The sequence below is a fragment of the Pinus tabuliformis genome, chromosome 5_1, assembly GCF_031772625.1.
Source record: "Pinus tabuliformis cultivar Carrire ecotype Pingquan chromosome 5_1, CPIR1, whole genome shotgun sequence".
Taxonomy (NCBI): domain Eukaryota; kingdom Viridiplantae; phylum Streptophyta; class Pinopsida; order Pinales; family Pinaceae; genus Pinus; species Pinus tabuliformis.
Genome location: NC_142305.1, coordinates 389,115,999 through 389,137,471, shown reverse-complemented (window position 1 = coordinate 389,137,471; position 21,473 = coordinate 389,115,999). Strand labels below are relative to the sequence as shown.

Below are 21,473 nucleotides of genomic sequence, written 5' to 3'. Positions count from 1 at the left end.
TGAGACATACCTTCCCAGACGCAGCATGTCTCCCAGAACTATAGATGATAAAATTGCTGAGCACACGGTAGGCACTGGGCTGAATACTGTAATGAATACTGGCCCTCGTTTCTGCAAACACCATAATTGTAATGGAAATGCCATTGCATTGAATATGATTCCTGCCAAATTGAATTAATCCTCTATTCGGATGTGGGGGTTGTATAAGGAGAGGGCTGAGATTGTGTCAAATAACAACCATTATGTGAAGCCTTTTCACGCTAATAGATCAATCCCTTCTTTTTCGATCCTTTTTCTACTGTTTGGATTGGCTTATATTACTTCTAAATTCATAACCTTTTACCTTTAGATATCCCTTCTTTTTCAATCCTCTTTCTACTGATTGGATTGGCTTATATTACTTCTGAATTCAGAACTTTTTACCTGTGGATATGGATCCATAACATCAAACTAAGGTGTTTGACATCACTAGAACCCCATTTTCTTTTTTCCTGTACATGTAGATGTAATGATGCAGCACCACCGAGGGGATTGGAACTCAGAACTTTTTACCCATGGATACAGATCCTTAACCAAAACACCAAACCAAGGAGGTGTTTGACAAGTAACCCATGTCATTGTAACATTATTTCTTTTTCCTGTATATGAAGGTGTAGCAATGCAGGAACACAGAGGGTTTTTCTTGAACTTTTAATTTCTCTGACTTCATGAAAGTGTAACAATGCAGCATCACAGGGTTTTTTTTTTTTCCTTCTAACTGTTTTTTCTAATGGAGGCAGATTGTTTCTTGAACTTTTAATTGCTTTGACTTTTTTAGTATGTATAGACCATGAGATAGGTAAAAATGGACCATTTGACATATTTTCAATGTTTTTGAATCATGCTATGTTTACACATTGTCCATACATCTGGGGACCACTTTCAGAGAATTGGGAAGGATCCTAAAGTGTGGATGTCTTTTTCCCACTTTTAGAGACTAACCGGGAAGGATCCTAAAGTGTGTAAGTGTTTTTCCCATTATGAGAAACTTTTGTCTTCCACCTTACGATGTTGATTGTGAAGGAGGTGTTACTGTACTACGTTGGAATTTTACTATTTGAGAAAGTTTGGCTGCAATCTCATGCCTTTCCTATTCGTAATGTTTTGGTGAAACAGTTTATGCAAAGATCACACCAAAAAGAAGAATCAGTGAAGAAAGAAGAAGAAGAACAAGCAACTTCCCCAAAGAGTGGAAATTGGAAATGGTAGATCTGCTTAAGCCTATAGTTGTGTCACCCACTCGTGTCACTTACCTGACATTGTATAGCCTTTTCTTTTGCTTGCTAGATTATAATGGAATGTGATTTTCCTATTTCATATAGGAACTATTTGAATTTCTTATTTTCCCCAATCATATATACATTTATTTAATTAGAAATCACACGTTAGTGTTAGAATTCTATTGTAACTGTTGGACAGAGAAATTAACCCCAAGTTACATTGATTTTCCATTACTCAAACATTCATATATACAAGATTTCATGACCTTTGGTTTTGTCTTCCAAGGTGCTATGTCTCTTCCTATTCTAACTGTTCAGATTTCCCCTATTTTAAATATTTACAAATTACCAAATTCTTAAGGATTAGGTGTCTATCAACCCCCCCTTTAATTGGAAGGGGTGTTTGTAAGGATTATGCAGAGAGATGAAGTACAACTTCCAATGGCTCAATATTCTCTTTGAATCTAGTGGTTTTGGGGATGACCATAAACTGAAAGGCCATTAAATTATTAACTGCCAAAAAGAAATAAATGAGGATACTAGTACTAGATGACCACCTAACAAAAATTTAAGTTATTCATGGCTGGGAAAATTGAGGAAGAACATCATTCATGTATGTAGACTTACTGCAGCAACCATAGTCAAAATCCCAACCCTATCTAGTATCCATGACATTGGAATCATGCCTCTATCAATAATGGCTATTAGGAGAGAATTTTGGATGGAGCCTAGAATGGCAGTAATTGATGTAAGGGATAGTGTGGCTGGAAACTTCTTCAATGTCTCAACCTGCACTTGAAATTATAATCATACATTTGATTCGGTGGGGAGCTCTGAAACTTCTAAATATAGAAAAGGGTTATAATTGGGTATCAATTTAATATGCAAGGTGGTAGTGAGACCTGCAATAGCATGGTAGTGGATAACATTATCATTGCTGAGATAAGGTAAATACACACTCTAATCTGGTTGCCTGAATCTCCCTCGTGTAGAATGGTTTCCACTAGGTGTACTGTATTAGTGTTGGAAACTGATGTTGATTTTCCCCACAGAGGCCAGAGTTGGGCTAGAGTAGGACCTTCAAGGAAACTCATAGCCGTTGCTCCACCCACACAAATTACAGTTCCCATAATTTTGGCTCTGCTGCAAATACACATAATGTCTACTTTCTCCATCCTACACATTTGACACTCACATTAGATTATGGTCATAATAAATCTAAATGATGTAATCAACTCCAAATGAAAGCATCAAATATTTTAGCTTTTATTGCCGGACTCTAGCAATACAATTGTGAGTGAGATTGCCATCTTCGGTTGTTTAAAATATATTATTGATTCCATAAATGGATTGAACACTTGAGACAATCTTGGAACAACTGCATTATGCAGGTTACACAACTCAAATATGTAATTGTAACAAATATCTACCGAATTTTGAGCAAAATTGACCAAAACTTAGAAGAATCAGACTATAGGAACAGGGGAAAATTTCTCAAACTGTGTGCCTACGGTGTTTGAAAAACTGTTTGCTGATATTTTTTGGGCATTTAACATCAAATGTCCCGATTTTTGGACGGAAGAGAGTATGAATCTCCATGCAACATCTGCTTTACAATCAGGGCTACCTTTGTCTAGGAGCTGCAACTGAGAATTGTCTGTTCTATCAAAGTCCTCGAGGACTTGCATCTGGCTTCTTATATGCGTAAACAACAGTGCCAACACGGAGAATGTGCTGCCCGGATTTAAATTTGGGTCATCACTTCTCCAAGCGCTTAAACTTGCTGCTAGACCACATTCTGACGTTCAACTTGTTTGCAATTTTGCTAGGTTGCAGCATTGAGAATGTCCTATGTGATTGATGAGTAAGGTTGATATTTGCGTCTTGCAGCAGTTTTACTCACAGTTAAAAGGGAATCTCATATATGTCTGTTCTATAACACTGTTAGCTTTTCTCACACTTATTTGTTTTTAGATTGGAGAATTCTTAGAAATTCCTTTGAGACATTGTTCAACAATGGAGATTAATATGATTCTTTCTTTGTTGCGCCGACTTGGACACTGAGCAAACTAGCCAAAGACTGTTTCCTTTACCTCTTGATCACTCACTCAGAAACATTCCTTTTGCAGTTGACACACTGATGTCCAGGTGTTGAATAATTGCACTGTGGTTGTAATCCTCTATTCGGATGTGGGGGTTGTATAAGGCAAGGGATGACATTGTATCAAATAACATCCATTATGCGAAGCCTTTTCAGGCTACTAGATCAATCCCTTCTTTTTCAATCCTTTTTCTACTGTTTGGATTGGCTTATGTTACTTCTCAATTCAGAACCTTTTACCTTTAGATATCCCTTCTTTTTCAATCCTCTTTCTACTGATTGGATTGGCTTATATTACTCCTGAATTCAAAATTTTTTACCTGTGGATATGGATCCATAACATCAAACTAAGTTGTTTGACATCATTAGAACCCCATTTTCTTTTTCCCTGTACATGTAGATGTAATGATGCAGCACCACCGAGGGGATTGGAACTCAGAAATTTTTACCCAATTTTTACCCATGGATACGGATCCTTAACCAAAACAACAAACCAAGGAGGTGTTTGACAAGTAACCCATGTCATTGGAACATTATTTCTTTTTTCCTGTATATGAAGGTGTAGCAATGCAGGAACACAGAGGATTTTTCTTGAACTTTTAATTGCTCTGACTTCGTGAAAGTGTAACAATGCAGCATCACAGGTTTTTTTTTTCCTTCTAACTGTTTTTTCTAATGGAGGCAGATTGTTTCTTGAACTTTTAATTGCTTTGACTTTTTTAGTATGTATAGACCATGAGACAGGTAAAAATGGACCATTTGACATATTTTCAATGTTTTTGAATCATGCTATGTTTGCACATTGTCCATACATCTGGGGACCACTTTCAGAGAATTGGGAAGGATCAAGTGTGGATGTCTTTTTCCCACTTTTAGAGACTAACCGGGAAGGATCATAAAGTGTGGAAGTGTTTTTTCCATTATGAGAAACTTCTGTCTTCCACCTTACGGTGTTGATTGTGAAGGAGGTGTTACTGTACACTATGTTGGAATTTTACTATTTGAGAAAGTTTGACTGCAATCTCATGCCTTTCCTATTCGTAATGTTTCGGTGAAACAATTTATGCAAAGGTCACGCCAAAAAGAAGAATCAGTGAAGAAAGAAGAAGAAGAAAAAGCAACTTCCTCAAAGAGTGGAAATTGGAAATGGTAGATCTTCTTAAGCCTTACATACTATATTTGTGTCATACTATAGTTGTGTCACCCACTCGTGTCACTTACCTGACATTGTATAGCCTTTTCTTTTGCTTGCTAGATTATAATGGAATGTGATTTTCCTATTTCATATAGGAACTATTTGAATTTCTTATTTTCCCCAATCATATATACATTTATTTAATTAGAAATCACACGTTAGTGTTAGAATTCTATTGTAACTGTTGGACAGAGAAATTAACCCCAAGTTACATTGATTTTCCATTACTCAAACATTCATATGTACAAGATTTCATGACCTTTGGTTTTGTCTTCCAAGGTGCTATGTCTCTTCCTATTCTAACTGTTCATATTTCCCCTATTTTAAATATTTACAAATTACCAAATTCTTAAGGATTAGGTGTCTATCAACCCCCCCTTTAATTGGAAGGGGTGTTTGTAAGGATTATGCAGAGAGATGAAGTAAAACTTCCAATGGCTCAATCTGCTCTTTGAATCTAGTGGTTTTGGGGATGACCATAAACTGAAAGGCAATTAAATTATTACCTGCCAAAAAGAAATAAATGAGGATGCCAGTACTAGATGACCACCTAACAAAAATTTAAGCTATTCATGGCTGGAAAAATTGAGGAAGAACATCATTTATGTATGTAGACTTACTGCAGCAACCACAGTCAAAATCCTAGCCCTATCCAATATCCATGACGTTGGAATGATGCCTCTGTCAAGAATGGCTATTAGGAGAGCATTTTGGATGGAGCCTAGAATGGATGTAATTGATGTAAGGGATAGTGTGGCTAGAAACTTCTTCAATGTCTCAACTTGCACATGAAATTATAATCATACATTTGATTGGGTGGGGAGCTCTGAAACTTCTAAATACAGAAAAGGGTTATAATTGGGTATCAATTTAATATGCAAGGTGGTAGGGAGGCCTACAATATCATGGTAGTGGATAACATTATCACTGCTGAGATAAGGTAAATACACCCTCTAATCTGGTTGCCTGAATCTCCCTCGTGTAGAATGGTTTCCACTAGGTGTACTGTATTAGTGTTGGAAACTGATGTTGATTGTCCCCACAGAGGCCAGAGTTGGGCTAGAGTAGGATCTTGAAGGAAACTCATAGCCATTGCTCCACCCACACAAATTACAGTTCTCAGAATTTTGGCTCTGCTGCTAATACACATAACATCTACTTTCTCCATCCTACACATTTGACACTCACATTAGATTCTGGTCATAATAAATCTAAATGATGTAATCAACTCCAATTGAAAGCATCAAATATTTTAGCTTTTATTGCCAGACTCTAGCGATACAATTGTGAGTGAGATTTCCATCTTCGGTTGTTTAAAATATATTATTGATTCCATAAATGGATTGAACACCCGAGACAATCTTGGAACACCTGCATTATGCAGGTTTCACAACTCAAATATGTAATTGTAACAAATATCTACCGAATTTTGAGCAAAATTGACCAAAACTTAGAAGAATCAGACTATAGGAACAGGGGAAAATTTCTCAAACTGTGTGCCTACGGTGTTTGAAAAACTGTTTGCTGATATTTTTTGGGCATTTAACATCAAATGTCCCGATTTTTGGACAGAAGAGAGTATGAATCTCCATGCAACATCTGCTTTACAATTAGGGCTACCTTTGTCTAGGAGCTGCAACTGAGAATCGTCTGTTCTATCAAAGTCCTCGAGGACTTGCATTTGGCTTCTTATATGCGTAAACAACAGTGCCAACACAGAGAATGTGCTGCCCGGATTTAAATTTGGGTCATCACTTCTACAAGCGCTTAAACTTGCTGCTAGACCACATTCTGACGTTCAACTTGTTTGCAATTTTGCAACTTGCTGCTAGACCACATTTTGACGTTCAACTTGTTTGCAATTTTGCTAGGTTGCAGCATTGAGAATGTCCTATGTGATTGATGAGTAAGGTTGATATTTGTGTCTTGCAGCAGTTTTACTCAAAAGTAAAAGGGAATCTCATATATGTCTGTTCTATAACACTATTGGCTTTTCTCACACTTATTTGTTTTTATATTGGAGAATTCTTAGAAATTCCTTTGAGACATTGTTCAACAGTGGAGATTATATGATTCTTTCTTTGTTGTGCCGACTTGGACACTGAGCAAACTAGCCAAAGACTGTTTCCTTTACCTCTTGATCACTCACTTAGAAACATTCCTTTTGTAGTTGACACATTGATGTCCAGGTGTTGAAGAATTGAACTGTGGTTGTAATCCTCTATTCGGATGTGGGGGTTGTATAAAGAGAGGGCTGAGATTGTGTCAAATAACAACCATTATGCGAAGCCTTTTCAGGCTACTAGATCAATCCCTTCTTTTTCAATCCTTTTTCTATTGTTTGGATTGGCTTATATTACTTCTGAATTCAGAACCTTTTACCTTTGGATATCCCTTCTTTTTCAATCCTCTTTCTACTGATTGGATTGGCTTATATTACTCATGAATTTAGAACCTTTTACCTGTGGATATGGATCCATAACATCAATCTAAGGTGTTTGACATCACTAGAACCCCATTTTCTTTTTTCCTGTACATGTAGATGTAATGATGCAGCACCACCGAGGGGATTGGAACTCAGAACTTTTTACCCATGGATACGGATCCTTAACCAAAACACCAAACCAAGGAGGTGTTTGACAAGTAACCCGTGTCATTGGAACATTATTTATTTTTTCCCGTATATGAAGGTGTAACAATGCAGGAACACAGAGGGTTTTTCTTGAACTTTTAATTGCTCTGACTTCGTGAAAGTGTAACAATGTAGGAAAAACCCTTTTATACTTTATACTTTAATGTTTATTATTTTTGTTTTATTATTATTAATTGAATTTCTTCCTAACAAGTGGTTGTGTTTCTTTTGGTTTTAGTGAAAGTATGGGCTCCAATGTTGGCTCTCTTATTATGGAGTATAATTCATCTTTGAGAATTTTTCAATTATTAAATTAGGTTAGTCAATTGCTTAAAATATTAAATTTATTTCAAAAAGTTTTTATTACTTTATAGGTTAGACACTAGCTTGAAAAATGAAAGTTATTCCAAAATGATTTTGTTACTTTATAGATAAGGCGTAGATTTCTTGGCTCTGTGATGAAAATAATGAAGGGAAAATACATGTTAATCATTTGCTTGTGCTCTTTGACTGAAAACTACATGGTGAGAGAGTTCTGTGATGAAAATAATGAAGGGAAAATACATGTTAATCATTTACTTGTGCTCTTTGACTGAAAAATACACGGTGAGAGAAAAATGCATATTATGCTAATTGAGGAATGTTTTTCACTTGTCGAACTTGTAGTATCGAATTTAACACACTAACACTTTACAACAATGAACTAACAATATTCATGATGAAAATAGCAATATGGAAGATTTATCTACATAATGAAAAAGGCAATATGGGAGATTCCAATCACGTTCCAAGGCATTTTTAAAAATGTGGATGTGACAAAAGGTTGTTGTGGAAGGTGTTGTTTGTATATGAGAAATTTCTTGATCATTGTGTATAATCGTTGATAGATATGTCTACTAAGTGGTTCCGGTTAATGGGGCATTGATTTGAGCGTTCAATATATTTTTGTTCTTTATCAAAGTATTCTTTTGTTGTATTTGTGTTCTTCAATTTATGCCTTACGGCTTTTCCTTTGCAACATCTGGTGCAAATGCTAGTTTTATTATTTTGAATTTTTAAAATAAATTATAATATTTACGTGGAATAATATTTTTTTTGTTACTATATATATATATAATTTTAAAAAGTTAGTTTGATTGGTCTAATTTTCGTTGTTAAAGTATTTTTTCTATTTAAAAGTCACAGGTTCAATTATCTAGATAATTTCGGGGTCAGAGTTTGTAGTTGAGCAGACAAAGAAACTATCTCTTTGGATGAATCTATTTAGTATAAATATTCTATAAATATAACAGTCACGAAAATCTAGAAACAAATACTTTGTAAACATAGCTAAAACAAAAATCTAAATACAAATATTTTATGAAAATAAAATCACAAAATTCTTAAATCCTTATAATATATATATATATATATATATATATATATATATATATATTTTTTTCTTAAATCCATAATAAAAATAAATAAATAAAATAAAAATTACTTAAAAAGTGTGTTTAAAATTTTTAAAACAAAATTACTATAACAAATTTTCCATGAATGTTTTTGAATGTGGTATGAAATATATAAATAAGTTAATAAAATTTTACACGTCATTGATTCTATAAACAGGTAAAGAAATTTTCCATTTACCATAAACGTGGAAATTTTAAATCAGAAGATGCAACTTTGTCTTTGATTTCATATAATATTGTTAATTGATTATTTTAATGTGATTAAGTTTTCTCAAAGCTAATTGCGAACCCACAGGTGTATAAAGAAGAGCAAGGAGAGGCAATAACGTATGATGATATATGTGGTCTATTTATACCATTTCTTACTATTACCATAACCAAACCGTTTTTCATGAAAACAACGAGCATTTGTTGAAAGGTAATTTGGTATAAAGTATGGGAAGATAAATGCATCCGTACGATTCATAGAAAAAGTTATACGTGCTATGAGAAGATAAAAGTACCCGTTTTACAGTGGTATGAAAGTCTAAAATATGATTCTAAATAATGTTTTACATCATTATTTTCATTGCTAAGATGACTCTTTGAAAAGCATGTATCAAATTAAACAATACAAATTTAACATAAATATTTTCAGTACCGAAAAAACAAGATTTTTATTAATATGAGCAATATTTACACATAGAACTGCTGATAAGAGCGATATCATAATCCAGAACTGGATAGATAGCTGAATGATAATAAACGATCATGTCCAAAACTGGCCTTCATACAAGCATAGAAAACTCAACTCTCAGGAGCATGATTCAGATAAAAAAGATAGACAGATAAAAAGGATCCAAAATACACAAAAATGTACCAAATCCATCACCTGAAAGAGACAAGGGAAAGACTACATACCTCTGCGTGAAAGCAACAGATGATAGAAATATGAGAAAAGCTGAAACAACAGAGAACTAGATACCTGGTATGGAGAAATCCTTTATCAGAAAAATAGAATCTTGCATTTGTACCTTCAATTTCCATGTACCAGGGTCTATAGTGAGTCCCTTCTTTGATAAGTTGTCTGCCACCGAATTCAGAGACCTGTCCACATGGCTGATAGTATATGACTGATGACTGTCCCATAATAATTTTATCCTATTAATCCATCCTGAAAGTCATGGGGTCTTGTTTGTTAACTTCCCTGTGGCCAGAGCAATTGTATATTTTGAATCCCCGTAAATCTTCAGCAGTTGAATATTGAGGAAGGAGGAAAACTATAGAAGACGCACTAAAGCCATTGCCTCAGCCTTATTGTTTGTACCACATCCACCATGCCAATATAGAGAATAGTGTAAATCTTTTGACATCGAAAGAAAAACACCACATGCACACATGCCAATGCCCTTGGATAACCCATCGACTGCATCGTATGGATGCCAGAACTGTGAGATTTGTCTGAAGACTTTTTTTGGAATGGAAAGATACATCGAAATGATCTGATCAAATAGAGGCAAGTTATAATCTTTCCCCTCTCGGAATATGGCATTATTCCTTTTCTTCCAAACTACCCAGAAAAGCAATAGAGGAATAGATCTAAAAGCAAGTTTCTGCGAACTCCACCAGCATAAAGCTGCTTTGACATTAGTATGATCCATTAGATGAAAACCAAAATAAACTGCAATTTCCTTCCACAACTGGATGGAAAAGCTACAGGTAAGAAAAATGTGATTACTATTCTCATCCCCATTTTTACAAAGAAAGCATCTACCAGGGCCTGACCAATTCCTTTTTTGGAGATTCTCCCAGGTTAGTATTTTGTTATGAAATACGAGCCAGAAAAAATGGATTAATTTGTTGGGAACCACAGATTTCCAAAAAGAGGCAGGAAAGATAAATTGAAAAGGACTCGGAATCGACCTTGTCAGAACAAGATAGATATCTTTTACCTTTAATACATCATAACACTTAACACCTCTCCATGTAAGATAATCCTTCCCATCAAAATTGCAAATTCCAGAGCCCCTTATAGAAATCATAATACTATCCCACTGCTGTGCATAAGCTTGATTAAGGCCCAGAGAAAGAAAACTCTTCCATATAGGAAAACACCCCTGCCAGTCTTCAATAAGTTGGTTCCAGTAAAAGATCCCAGATCTATGAAGAGCCGTGATGATAGAGTGAGGGAAGCAAAACTCCTCTCCCAGACTTGTAATATGATCATAGCCAATGAGCAGATCCTTCCGATTTTGAATATTCCATTGTAGATTCTTCAGAAAGAAAGCTTGTATTCTGCGGAAGCTCTTCCAGATGGCTGATCCCTAAATTTTCCCAATAGTACCTTCTCAGTACTAGAAAGTGAGATCTTTATTCTCCATATACTTCCTTCTGATTGTAGCACTCCAAAAACTATCCCCATTGATATATCTCCATAAAGATTTACATAAAAGGGCCTTACCAAAATTCCTTATATTCATTTAATATCCCATCCTCCCAGGATCTTAGGAAGGGAGATTTTTGGGAAACTAGTTAGATGATATTTGCTTTTATGTTTACCTCCTCCCCATCTAAAATTTTCCATGAGCCTGTTCAAAATAGCTATGATACTAGAGGGAAAATAGAATAAGTGGGCCCAATACACAGTAATCTGGGCCAGTACAGATTGGGCCAACACCGCCCTACCTGCAATGGAAAGGCATTTGAACTCCCATCCTTCAATTCTCTTATAAAACATGTCTGATAACCACATCCAATCAGAATTTTTGTAACCTGCAGGTTTGAGATGAAAGCCCAAATACTTAAATCCCTCCTTTAAAGGCTTGGAACCAATATTAAACTGAGCCAATAGATAATCCAATGTTTCCTTATCATCAACATAAAAAAGTAAAGATGATTTTCCTTCATTTATATAGATAGCTGAGGCTAATTGAAAATTTCTTAGTATATCATGAATGCATTTCCAAGATAGTCTACATAACATACCAAAAATCATGATATCATCAATAGAAAGGCTGTGGGAAATATAGGAACCATGACATATCCTGATAGGTTTATATTTATTATCTTTTACCGCACCATTAATGTGAAGACTGAGAGAATCCATAGCTAGGATAAACAGAAGTGGAGACAGAGAACAACCTTGACGAAGACCTCTGGTAGCAGCAAAAAAGTTGGTGGGGAGGCCATTAATAAGGACAACAAAATTTACATTCTCCACACATGCCATAATCCATTCAATACAGTCATATTTTAGGCCAATCTTACAAAGAATACATCTTAAGAAACCCCAATCTAGGCTATCATATGCTTTCTTCAGATCCAACTGCAGAATGGCCGCGCCTATCTTTTTGTGATGGAGAGAATGTAAACACTCTTGTGTATTTGCCACAGCCTCAATAATATTCATGTTTCTGAGAAATCCATGTTGTTCTAAGGAGATATGATCTGACAGGATGCTTCAAATTCTATTGGAAATAATCTTGGAGGAGATTTTATAGATTCAATTGCAGAGGGAGATCGGTCTAAAATCTGATAAAGTATTTGCTTTCTTATTTTTAGGAATAAGGGCAATATATGTCGACGTGAAATGAGGATGAAAAATTCCCCTCATACGTGATTCCTCCACCATAGCCAGGATGTTTTTCTTGAGAAGATCAAAGAAATGGAGATAGAATTCAATAGTCCAGCCATCAGGGCTAGGACTTTTATCCTTTTTGAATGAATTCATAACCTAAAAAAGTTCATTTTCAGAAACAGGCTGGGAAAAGTAATTGTTTTGTTCATCATCGAACATGGAAGGATAAGGAGCAATTCGCCATAAGATATTCTCATTGTGAATATTATCATTCCTTTTATAGAAAATTTTAAAATATGAGACTGCTTCCATTGAAATTTCCTCTTGAGAGAAAAATTTGTTCCCACTGTTATTCTGAATTTCCCAAATAGAGTTTATATCTCTCCTATGATTCGCAAATCTATGGAAAAACTTTGTATTCCTGCCACCCTTCTCCAACCACAACGCCCTGCTTTTCAATCTCCAGGAAGATTCCTCTATTGCGAGTATTTTGTGCCTTTTCTTTTCTAGTTCATGAATCTTATTACGGACCAAAAATGAAATATTACCTCCTTTTAGATACCCAGCTAAACCATCCAGACAATCTTGAATCTCTTTCAAAGCAGCTCTATTAGCTAATTTCTTTTTTCTCTGCCATTCCTTGACCTTAACCTTTAATTCCCTCAGATTATCCAAGAGATGTTGTGAAGGAGAAATAATCTCATTGGAAGAGATAGCAGACCAAAATTTTTTAACAAGATCATTGAACTCCTCGTCCTCTAGCCAGACTCTATTAAATTTAAAAGGATGACCTTTCTTATATCTCCTATTACCCCATTGTAAAGAAATTGGCCTATGATCAGAAATGAAACAATTTATAATATGGGAAGTGGGCTTGCCCATACGAACCAATAGGTTATCAGAAATAAAAAATCTATCTAATCTTTTAGCCACATAAGAGGAGCCAATTCTACCATTATCCCATGTAGGTCCCATGGATTGGGGAAATATGTCTGTCAAGTTGTGATGAAGGAAAGCTTCTTTAAGACATCCAGCTAAAGGATCTACCTTTCTACCTCTACCCCATACCTTGTCTCCACATAAGGTACAATTTAAGTCCCCACCAATGAGAAGAAATTCTAATTCCAAACACTCCGAAGATAGAAACCTATTCCAGAAGGGACGACGGTCTTTATAAGGGGCATAAATATTTAAGATATGAATAGTATTAGAGAAACCCTTGATATTTGCAAGTAAAAGGATTCCAGCAAAGCATTTGAAAGCTTTTTCCGCTATCCATATAGGATTCCATAGGATAACAAGTCCCCCAGAGAGACCATTAGCATCAGTAGCAACTATATGCCATTGAGAAAACATACGTCGGAAATATCTGATTGAAACCTCAGCATAATGCATTGTTTCTTGTATTAATATAATATTAGGTTGGTTAATAGAGAGAATCTTCTTTAGGCAAGGAATTTCTGGTCCACCCCCAGACCCCTAATATTCATTGATATGATACTAGTCATGTCTAATGATCGATGGCCTTACTTGCTCCAAGGGGCCCATTATCTGATAGTTCGATAATTGGAATATCAATTGGAATATCAATCAAGTAATGGTCTAAGTCACTGGAAGTGGCAACAGACCTACCCCGGAAGTGCCTTGTGTCTTTGTTATGTTTTCTCCTCACTGTAATATTCCGAGTAGAGTTAGGACTGATATAAGGAGGTGAAGCAGATCCTGGTTTATGAATGGTAAGAGGAGATAGAGCAAGGGAATTTTTCTGTAAGAAATTAGAGAGTTTGGAGGGGTGATAGAAGGACATGGAATGTTCCTGTTTGCAATGCAAGGCTTTCTAATAGGACCAGAAACCTTCTCCGATTCAGATAGAGGAGACATATCAGAAACTTTCTCTTTCCCTTTATTGAGAGAGGAAGGAATTTCCGGAGAAGGGGAAGTAGAAGGAACATAAGTTATATGTGATATAGGATGCAAATTGGATCCAGGCTTGGAGAATTGGGGAGGTAACGGGACTTCGCTGCATGGAAGAGGTTCCGGAGGGTGAGAAATAATGAGAAGATCAGATACACACCCCTGTGAGGAAAACTTTTTGGGCGATAAGGATACAGAAACGATGGTCCTTCCTGAGGAAGTCACAGGTCTTAGATTGTGGAGATAGAAAAGTAGATAAGGATTTAGACATACCTCGAGAAGGTGACCTATTGTTAATTGAATTCCAACCTCCCTCCGAGTCCTTTAGCTTTGGTTCTGGAGAATTATGAATGAATTGATTTGTCCTTTTAAAATTTCTATCCCATCGACGATGATTACAATTTTCCTTCAAGTGACCTGTTATATGGCATGTAGAACAGCGGAATGGGACTCCCCAAAAATCTAGTCTTTGTCTCAAATTTAAATCTCCCCACATAAGCTCAATATGGTCCGGAAATCCCCCTCAAAATTCCTTTTCTATCAGAATCCACGCAACTCTTTTATCTTTAGCACCCAAACATTTCGGGTCAACATATACAAACTTCCCAATTGCATTCCCTATATCAGATAGATCAGATAGAGTCACATAGGTCCATAATTCTATAGGGAGGCCAGGGCGTTTAACCCAGATGAGGTTATTGGTAGGAGTATTCTTTAGAGGGTTATAACCTATGTACCATTTGTGAAGGGCTAAAAAACTCTTCTCATGCACCCATGGAATAGAGAGGATTTTCTTTAGGTTTTTCTCATCTATAAAATGAAAGCTATACCAGTCTTTCATTAATCTCACAATTGTAGGAATATACCCAAGCAATTGGTTCCATCGATCCCCAAGCCATGACTGCATCTGTGACTCATCCATATCCGGGAAGTGCCACTGTCCAACCAGAGCTCTCTTTTGTAAACTTGTAATTCTATCAGCTAGGAAAACACTATCGAGGTTACATGCAGAGGGTGGCAGAATAGTCTTCATAGGCTGTGCATAGTCTTCATAGGTTGTTGTTTCTTTCTACGTCGCGGGAAATCATCCCCCCACCTAAATCATCCCCCCACCTTCCTTTTCACGTGTCGTCATTGAGACTGGAGGAATAATGGTATTTGCCACCTCGGATTGCCAATCTATTTGAAATGTTCCACTACCAAATGCTTTTTCAGCTTCAATCAAGGCCCGCACCAAGGCTGACGAAGCAAACACATGAGAGAAGATCTCCATGTGTACTGCAGGAAAGGACTATAGTTTTGTACAGGAGACAGCTCGGCAGAAAAACAAAAGGTGACGCACGTGGCATAGAGAGCAAGGAGGAATTTAAAAAAACGAATACAGGATATAAAGTTTAGAGGATATGAAATATGGAAAGATAAGATGATGGCTGAGTGTAAATCTGGATCAGATTCGCCTAAGGGGGTATATTTGGAAATTTGAAAATACTTCAGGGCAGTACAAATACGGGCTGACGAGATTACATGCGAGAAGTAATAGAAAAGCTAATATAGATAAATAGTAATAAAGGAATCAAATCATGACCAAAAATGACGGTTAAGGAGTCATCTGGTACTTGTCAACCCATATGTGTCGCATGTACTAGACAGAAAACATCCAGTCCATACCTTCCCGGTATACTTCCAGAACAAGGAATTGGAATACCAAGATTCATAACCAGAAATCATCACCAGAAAAACCAGAGAAATCCTTCGACCTATGGAACTGTCTGAAAACCAGAATCCTAAGGACTATCCATGATAACATATCAGAACAATGGCCTTAGAAAACCAGGCAAGAAAAGGTTACGAAGAAAGGATATACCATAATATCATGGAGGTCAGGAAAAGTCAGGACAACAGCATATACAACCGTAGCAAATACACCAACAGTTCCCTATTCTACAGCAAAAATCTGTGCAAGGACGGGAAATAGTGAAATAGTTTGAAAATATAGTGCACGGGAATTTTGAAGTAAAAACCTCCTTAATTATCAGATAAGAACCCTGTAATAGTAATTCTAGTCGAGCAAAAAAAATTTCAGCATTACCATGGCAAATGCAAGGAAAAGAAGGTAGATACGAACTCAAACTTATAGCACAGAGAGATTATAAAAACAGGGTTATAGAGACGCAGCCAAAACAGAAAACTAGATAGAAAAAGCATGATACATACCTCTGTGCTCCGCGCAAGGCCCTCATTGCAATGAGAATTTGCTTGAACCATTGAAAACGCCAGCCATATCTTTACCCAACGAACCAATGCAGTCAACTCTACTGCAGAAAACTCAAAATGGAGAAAGATCTAAAGTGCTCTCAGAGACCCGAAAAAGGCTTAGAGGAGACAAGATGAAACACTCACACTCCTGCTAAACTCCAGAGAGTTAATCAGAAAGAAAAGGTTCTTTCCGCCCTACCATGGATAGGAAGGAAACCCACTAGAAACGATAAGGAGCATATTTAAAACTGACAAACATCTACTAGCAAAGAGACTCGTGTATAAGGTCATGAAGGCGTGGAAGGATAAGGCTGAAAGATCTAGGAATGAATAGCTTGATGCGGAAAAGACCTGCAACTCGGAAACTGGAAACAAACAAACAGGCTAAACGCCAAAAGACATCTAACCTATTGTAACCATAACACGCATCGAGCAAGAAGCTAATAAGAAATGGCCATATGCAAGGTCATAGATTGTTAATAGGCCACACACTATAACATGGATGAAGTTTGAGATCCACGCGCCAAGACAGGAACATTAATGGCTAGCTAAACACCAAAGTAATGTTATAGAACATGAAAACATCTCACCTGAAAGACAAATGACACACGTTGAGTAGCTAGATATAGGTAAAGCCACGCGCAGAGACATGGATCACAGCCATAGGCCACGCGCAGAGACATGTTTCACAACCACAGACACGCGCTGGGAGATGGTCGTGCATTACATCATATTTTATATCATTGATATTTTAATAGAAAATACAATAATAATAATACTAATTACAATGCTACAACATAGTATTATAATAATAATTATAAAACAACACGTTAATTTTATTTTATATTATAATTTAAATAATTAATTATATTATAATTATTTTGTAAGGTGTTTTTTTTTAAATCAATTTCTTTTTCAGCGTAGTGTACATTCGAGGGCTTTTGATTTAAGTGTTAGATGACTTTTAATGATTAAAATAGTCTGAGTCATCTGATTGATTCAATCAGTATTAAATTAGTTACAAATTATAAGACTCGTGATGCAATAGGTAGACCTCGCCCTCGTTCGACACTACTTCCAGGTGCTTCTCTTAATCATGGTATGCAGGGGATATCCAAAGAGATTGAAGAAGTGAGGATAGATCCACTAGGTGGTCACAACAAAAACAATCCCATGGGTGGTGCTCAGTTTGCCAGGGATGATTCCAGCGATAGGGATTTGGAAAAATATGTGTTGCAGATTGGGTATGGGCATCTTTCAAAACCTAGTTCTGATACAGAGAGAGCAATCTTTAAGGTGGATTTGGGCATCAATGTAAAGCCGATTGAAAGGAAATCTCTGTTGCGCCCACATAGTTAGAAGACACAGAAAAAGGTTGAAGAAGGGCGCCATGAAATAGGTGTTGTGGTTGAGAGGGAGAGGATTAATGCAGGGACAAGCATGGTTTTGTATCATCTGATAAGGGGTCTACTGCAAGTGGAGAGATCCCCAGGTCAACTGAATCGCCCAGTACATTTGTGCCTAAAGTTTCACACCTTGGTTGGGGTCATTGGTACATTCTTAGAGACTTGGAGATCGCTACTAATGGTTTCTCAGATGAAAATGTCATTAAGAATCGCAATGCAACAAGTCAACCTCACGACGCAATAGGTTGACCTCGCCCTTGCTCGGCACTACTTCCAGGTGCTTCTCTTAACCATGGTACGCGAGTGGAGTGGAATTGATTATCTGCTTTGATCCCCATGATATCCAAAGAGATTCAAGAAGTGAGGATCGATCCACTTAGTGGCCACAACAACAACAGTCCCATGGGTAGTTCTCAGTTTGCTAGGGATGATTCCAACGATAGGGATTTGGAAAAATCTGTGTTGTAGATTGGGTATGGGCATCTTTCAAAAAACAGTTATATTACAGAGAGAGAAAGCTCTGAGGTTAATTCGAGCATCAATGTAAAGCCGATCGAAAGGAAATCTCTGTTGCGCCCACGTAGTCAGAAGCCATAGAAAAAGGTTGAAGAAGGGCACCATGAAATAGGTGTTTTGGTTGAGAGGGAGAGGATTAATGCAGGGGACATGCATGGTTTTGTATCATCTGATAAGGGGTCTACTGCAAGTGGAGAGACCCCCAGGTCAATTGAATCACGTAGTACATATGTGCCTGAAGTTTCACACATTAATTGGGGTCATTGATACATTCTCACAGACTTGGAGATCGCTACTAATGGTTTCTTAGATGAAAATTTCATTGGTGAAGGTGGCTATGGCATTGTCTATCGTGGTTTATTTCCTAATGGTAACCCTGTAGCCGTGAAAAATCTTCTTAACAACAGGCAAGGATCATGTTGTTACATTATTGTGAATCTCATATTTTGTTTTGAGTTGGTCTTTGTTGTGAAATTCCATTGCTTGGTTTTTTTCACAGGGGACAAGCTGAAAAGGAATTCAGAGTAGAGGTGGAGGCAATCAGACGAGTCAGGCACAAAAATCTTGTTCGTTTTCTTGGGTATTGTGCTGAGGGTGCAAACAGGTTCGTCAAATCTGGAGGGATCCATCTATTTGTTGGGTATACTATTAATCATGGGAATCCATTGCTTGTAAAATTATCTAATAATGTAGCCTATGGGTTTTGATGATTGATAAATAGGATGCTGGTGTATGAGTTCGTTGACAATGGAAACCTGGAACAATGGTTTCATGGAGATGTAGGGCCTATTAGTCCCCTAACATGGGAAATCCGGTTGAAAATTGTTTTTATAATTGCTAGAGGGTAATTAACGTGAACATATGACTTTATCAGCTTTGCTTGATGCATAAGGCCCATAATGAAAGAATTCTAGATATATGTTGTTGTTACTGATTTAGAATCATGGATGTGTGCAGGTTAACATATTTACATGAAGGGTTGGAGCCCAAGGTTGTTCATAGAGATATAAAATCTAGCAACATTCTCCTAGATAAGCAATGGAATGCCAAGGTTTTAGATTTTGGGTTGGCCAAGCTCCTTGGATCTAAGAAAATCTATGTCACAACCCAGGTAATGGGCACTTTTGGGTAAATACATGATCCCTATCATGCTATCTAGTTTCAAGGCCTAGTCTTTGGTACTGAACCTCATTTTTTTTTTTCATTTTGCTGGATTACTAGCCTACAAATTGAAGGAATCATTACCTTTGGTGCAGGAAAGAATCAAGTTTATGCAATATTTTCCCTTTTATCATGCGGTTAGATCATACCAATCTATGGGACTGGGAAAAACTTAAACTTCTTGAGATATCATAGGGGTATTAGGGATCTTTGTTATTAGTCTGATTTGAGTTCACAAAGAGATCAACCACACTATCTAGGAGTAGTCAGGTGGAGAGAAGTCTAATAAAGAGGAGTCAAGCATACAAAATTCCAGTAAACAAGAATATGGAAAAGAGAAATAAGATGCAGAACAGTCAGGTGAAGAGCAGTCTGATGGGGACTAGAAAAAGAAGCAAAATGTAGATCAGGGTCAACTAGACCACACTTAGACAAACAAGTCCCAATTGGAAGCAAACCAACTAGAGGATAACCACTCAGGCATCTAGAATAACTCTAGCCCGCTTCTAAAGATAACTCATTGAAACATACTCAGTTAGATGAAACCATCAGAGATCTTAATAGTCCAAACTATGGTTCGACTGAGTCACAATAGCAAGAAGCGAGAAGAGTACACATTGTCAATACAACACCTATAATCACTCCAGGTACAACCACTACCCTAACTACACAAGGAAATCCAGATTTGACCACAACAACCACTTTAGTAACTAAGGACAAGAATAAGCGTGTCGATATCACTACTAAGTATGTTGACATCAAGCTTGCTTGTGACAAACTATTCTTTCAGCTTATGGAGCGATCTACTAAAGTTGCTAAGAAAATAGTATAGAAAAGAAAGAAACACATTGATAAGATTCAATGCCTCCAGGAATGAGAAAGGGAGACTTGGTTGCAGTGTCAGAATTGGGCAGCAGAAAAGCTAACCATTCCCACTCCAGAAAATGTTGATGATCATCTCGTTGTTGTTCAACAGTTTCTAGAGGAGTTAATTGATCAGAATGTCCATCTCACTGATCAGGCATTAGAGTTGTAGTCCCTACCTACACTCATCACTAATCCGAATTTTACTCAAGCTTTGGTTAAGGCCCATGATGCTTTTTTAGTAGCAAAACAGACATTGGAAGCTACACTCAACAAAGGAGTTGTTATCATAACCACTCTGAATAATTGGCCCTCTTATCTGGTTGTTGCGCGTTCAAAGATAAGGGTCTAATAAATGCTTGTTAATGATCTCTCAGCCAGGCAAACCTCAAACTACAGAGCTCAGCAGACAATAAATACTCAATTGGAGAAAGAAAGGGAAAATTATTCACATCTCCTACAACAGTATCAGTAGTGGTTGCATGAAGGAAACAAATCTCAAAATGAAGCTTCAAATGCCTCTTAGTTCCTTTAGAAAATCCTACAATAGGTGGAGAACATCGAGAAGAATAGACCATTCAACCAGAGGATAGCGGACCCTACAATAGTTGAAGACAATGTACAATACATGTATGACCTTATAGAGTCGAGTGAAAAATCCCAAGTACGAGTTTGAGAATGGTCGATCTTGGACGAATATTTGCAGATGTTGGCTCCAGTGATCTATCAAACCACATTTTTTGGTGTGACTCCAACTCCGTGAGCTCGTTCCACTTCTCCACTTCCACCATAGCCTACCTATAATTTATATGCACCTAATTTCTACATTTGTTTTCATCTCAGAACAACAGTCTCATGCAGAAGAGGTTGATCAAACAATGCACTAACCAACTTCAGAGATGTTGACCGTAGCAGCAGAAGCACTAGGCTCTAATCCACCAAATCCCTAAAATTTATCTTATTTTACTTGTAATTCACAAATGTTAATGGAAAAGTCTCTTTTGTCTTCTTGTCATGTTTTTTTTTTTTTTGCTAACTCTCTCCCTTCTTCGGGATGAAGAAGGCATTGGGGTGGGGGGGTGTTGAAGGAGCTAGTCGGGTTGACCGACTAGTATGGAAAAGGCTAGTTAGCCTAACCAACTAACCTCAGTGTAAACAA

At 36.9% G+C, this 21,473-nt stretch overlaps 1 protein-coding gene across 1 annotated transcript; it reads left to right on the top strand.

Annotated features, from left to right (window-relative positions):
• Nucleotides 1-17,540: 17,540 nt before the first annotated feature.
• LOC149165087 (putative serine/threonine-protein kinase At1g01540) lies at nt 17,541-19,421 on the top strand. Its single transcript, XM_089429700.1, has 6 exons — nt 17,541-17,681; nt 17,831-17,972; nt 18,609-18,696; nt 18,789-18,893; nt 19,011-19,133; nt 19,247-19,421. Exons 1-6 carry the CDS (start codon nt 17,541-17,543, stop codon nt 19,419-19,421), a joined length of 774 nt encoding a protein of 257 aa, XP_089285826.1.
• The last annotated feature ends 2,052 nt before the right edge of the window (nt 19,422-21,473 follow it).

Bases quoted from the DNA above. Each gene is read 5' to 3' on its own strand.
- LOC149165087 (XM_089429700.1), top strand. From the start codon at position 17,541: ATGGGTGGTGCTCAGTTTGCCAGGGATGATTCCAGCGATAGGGATTTG. The intron at 17,973-18,608 runs TCATTAAGAATC...TAGATGAAAATT, and splicing joins TGGTTTCTCAGATGAAAATG to TCATTGGTGAAGGTGGCTAT. The intron at 18,894-19,010 runs GTTCGTCAAATC...ATTGATAAATAG, and splicing joins TGTGCTGAGGGTGCAAACAG to GATGCTGGTGTATGAGTTCG.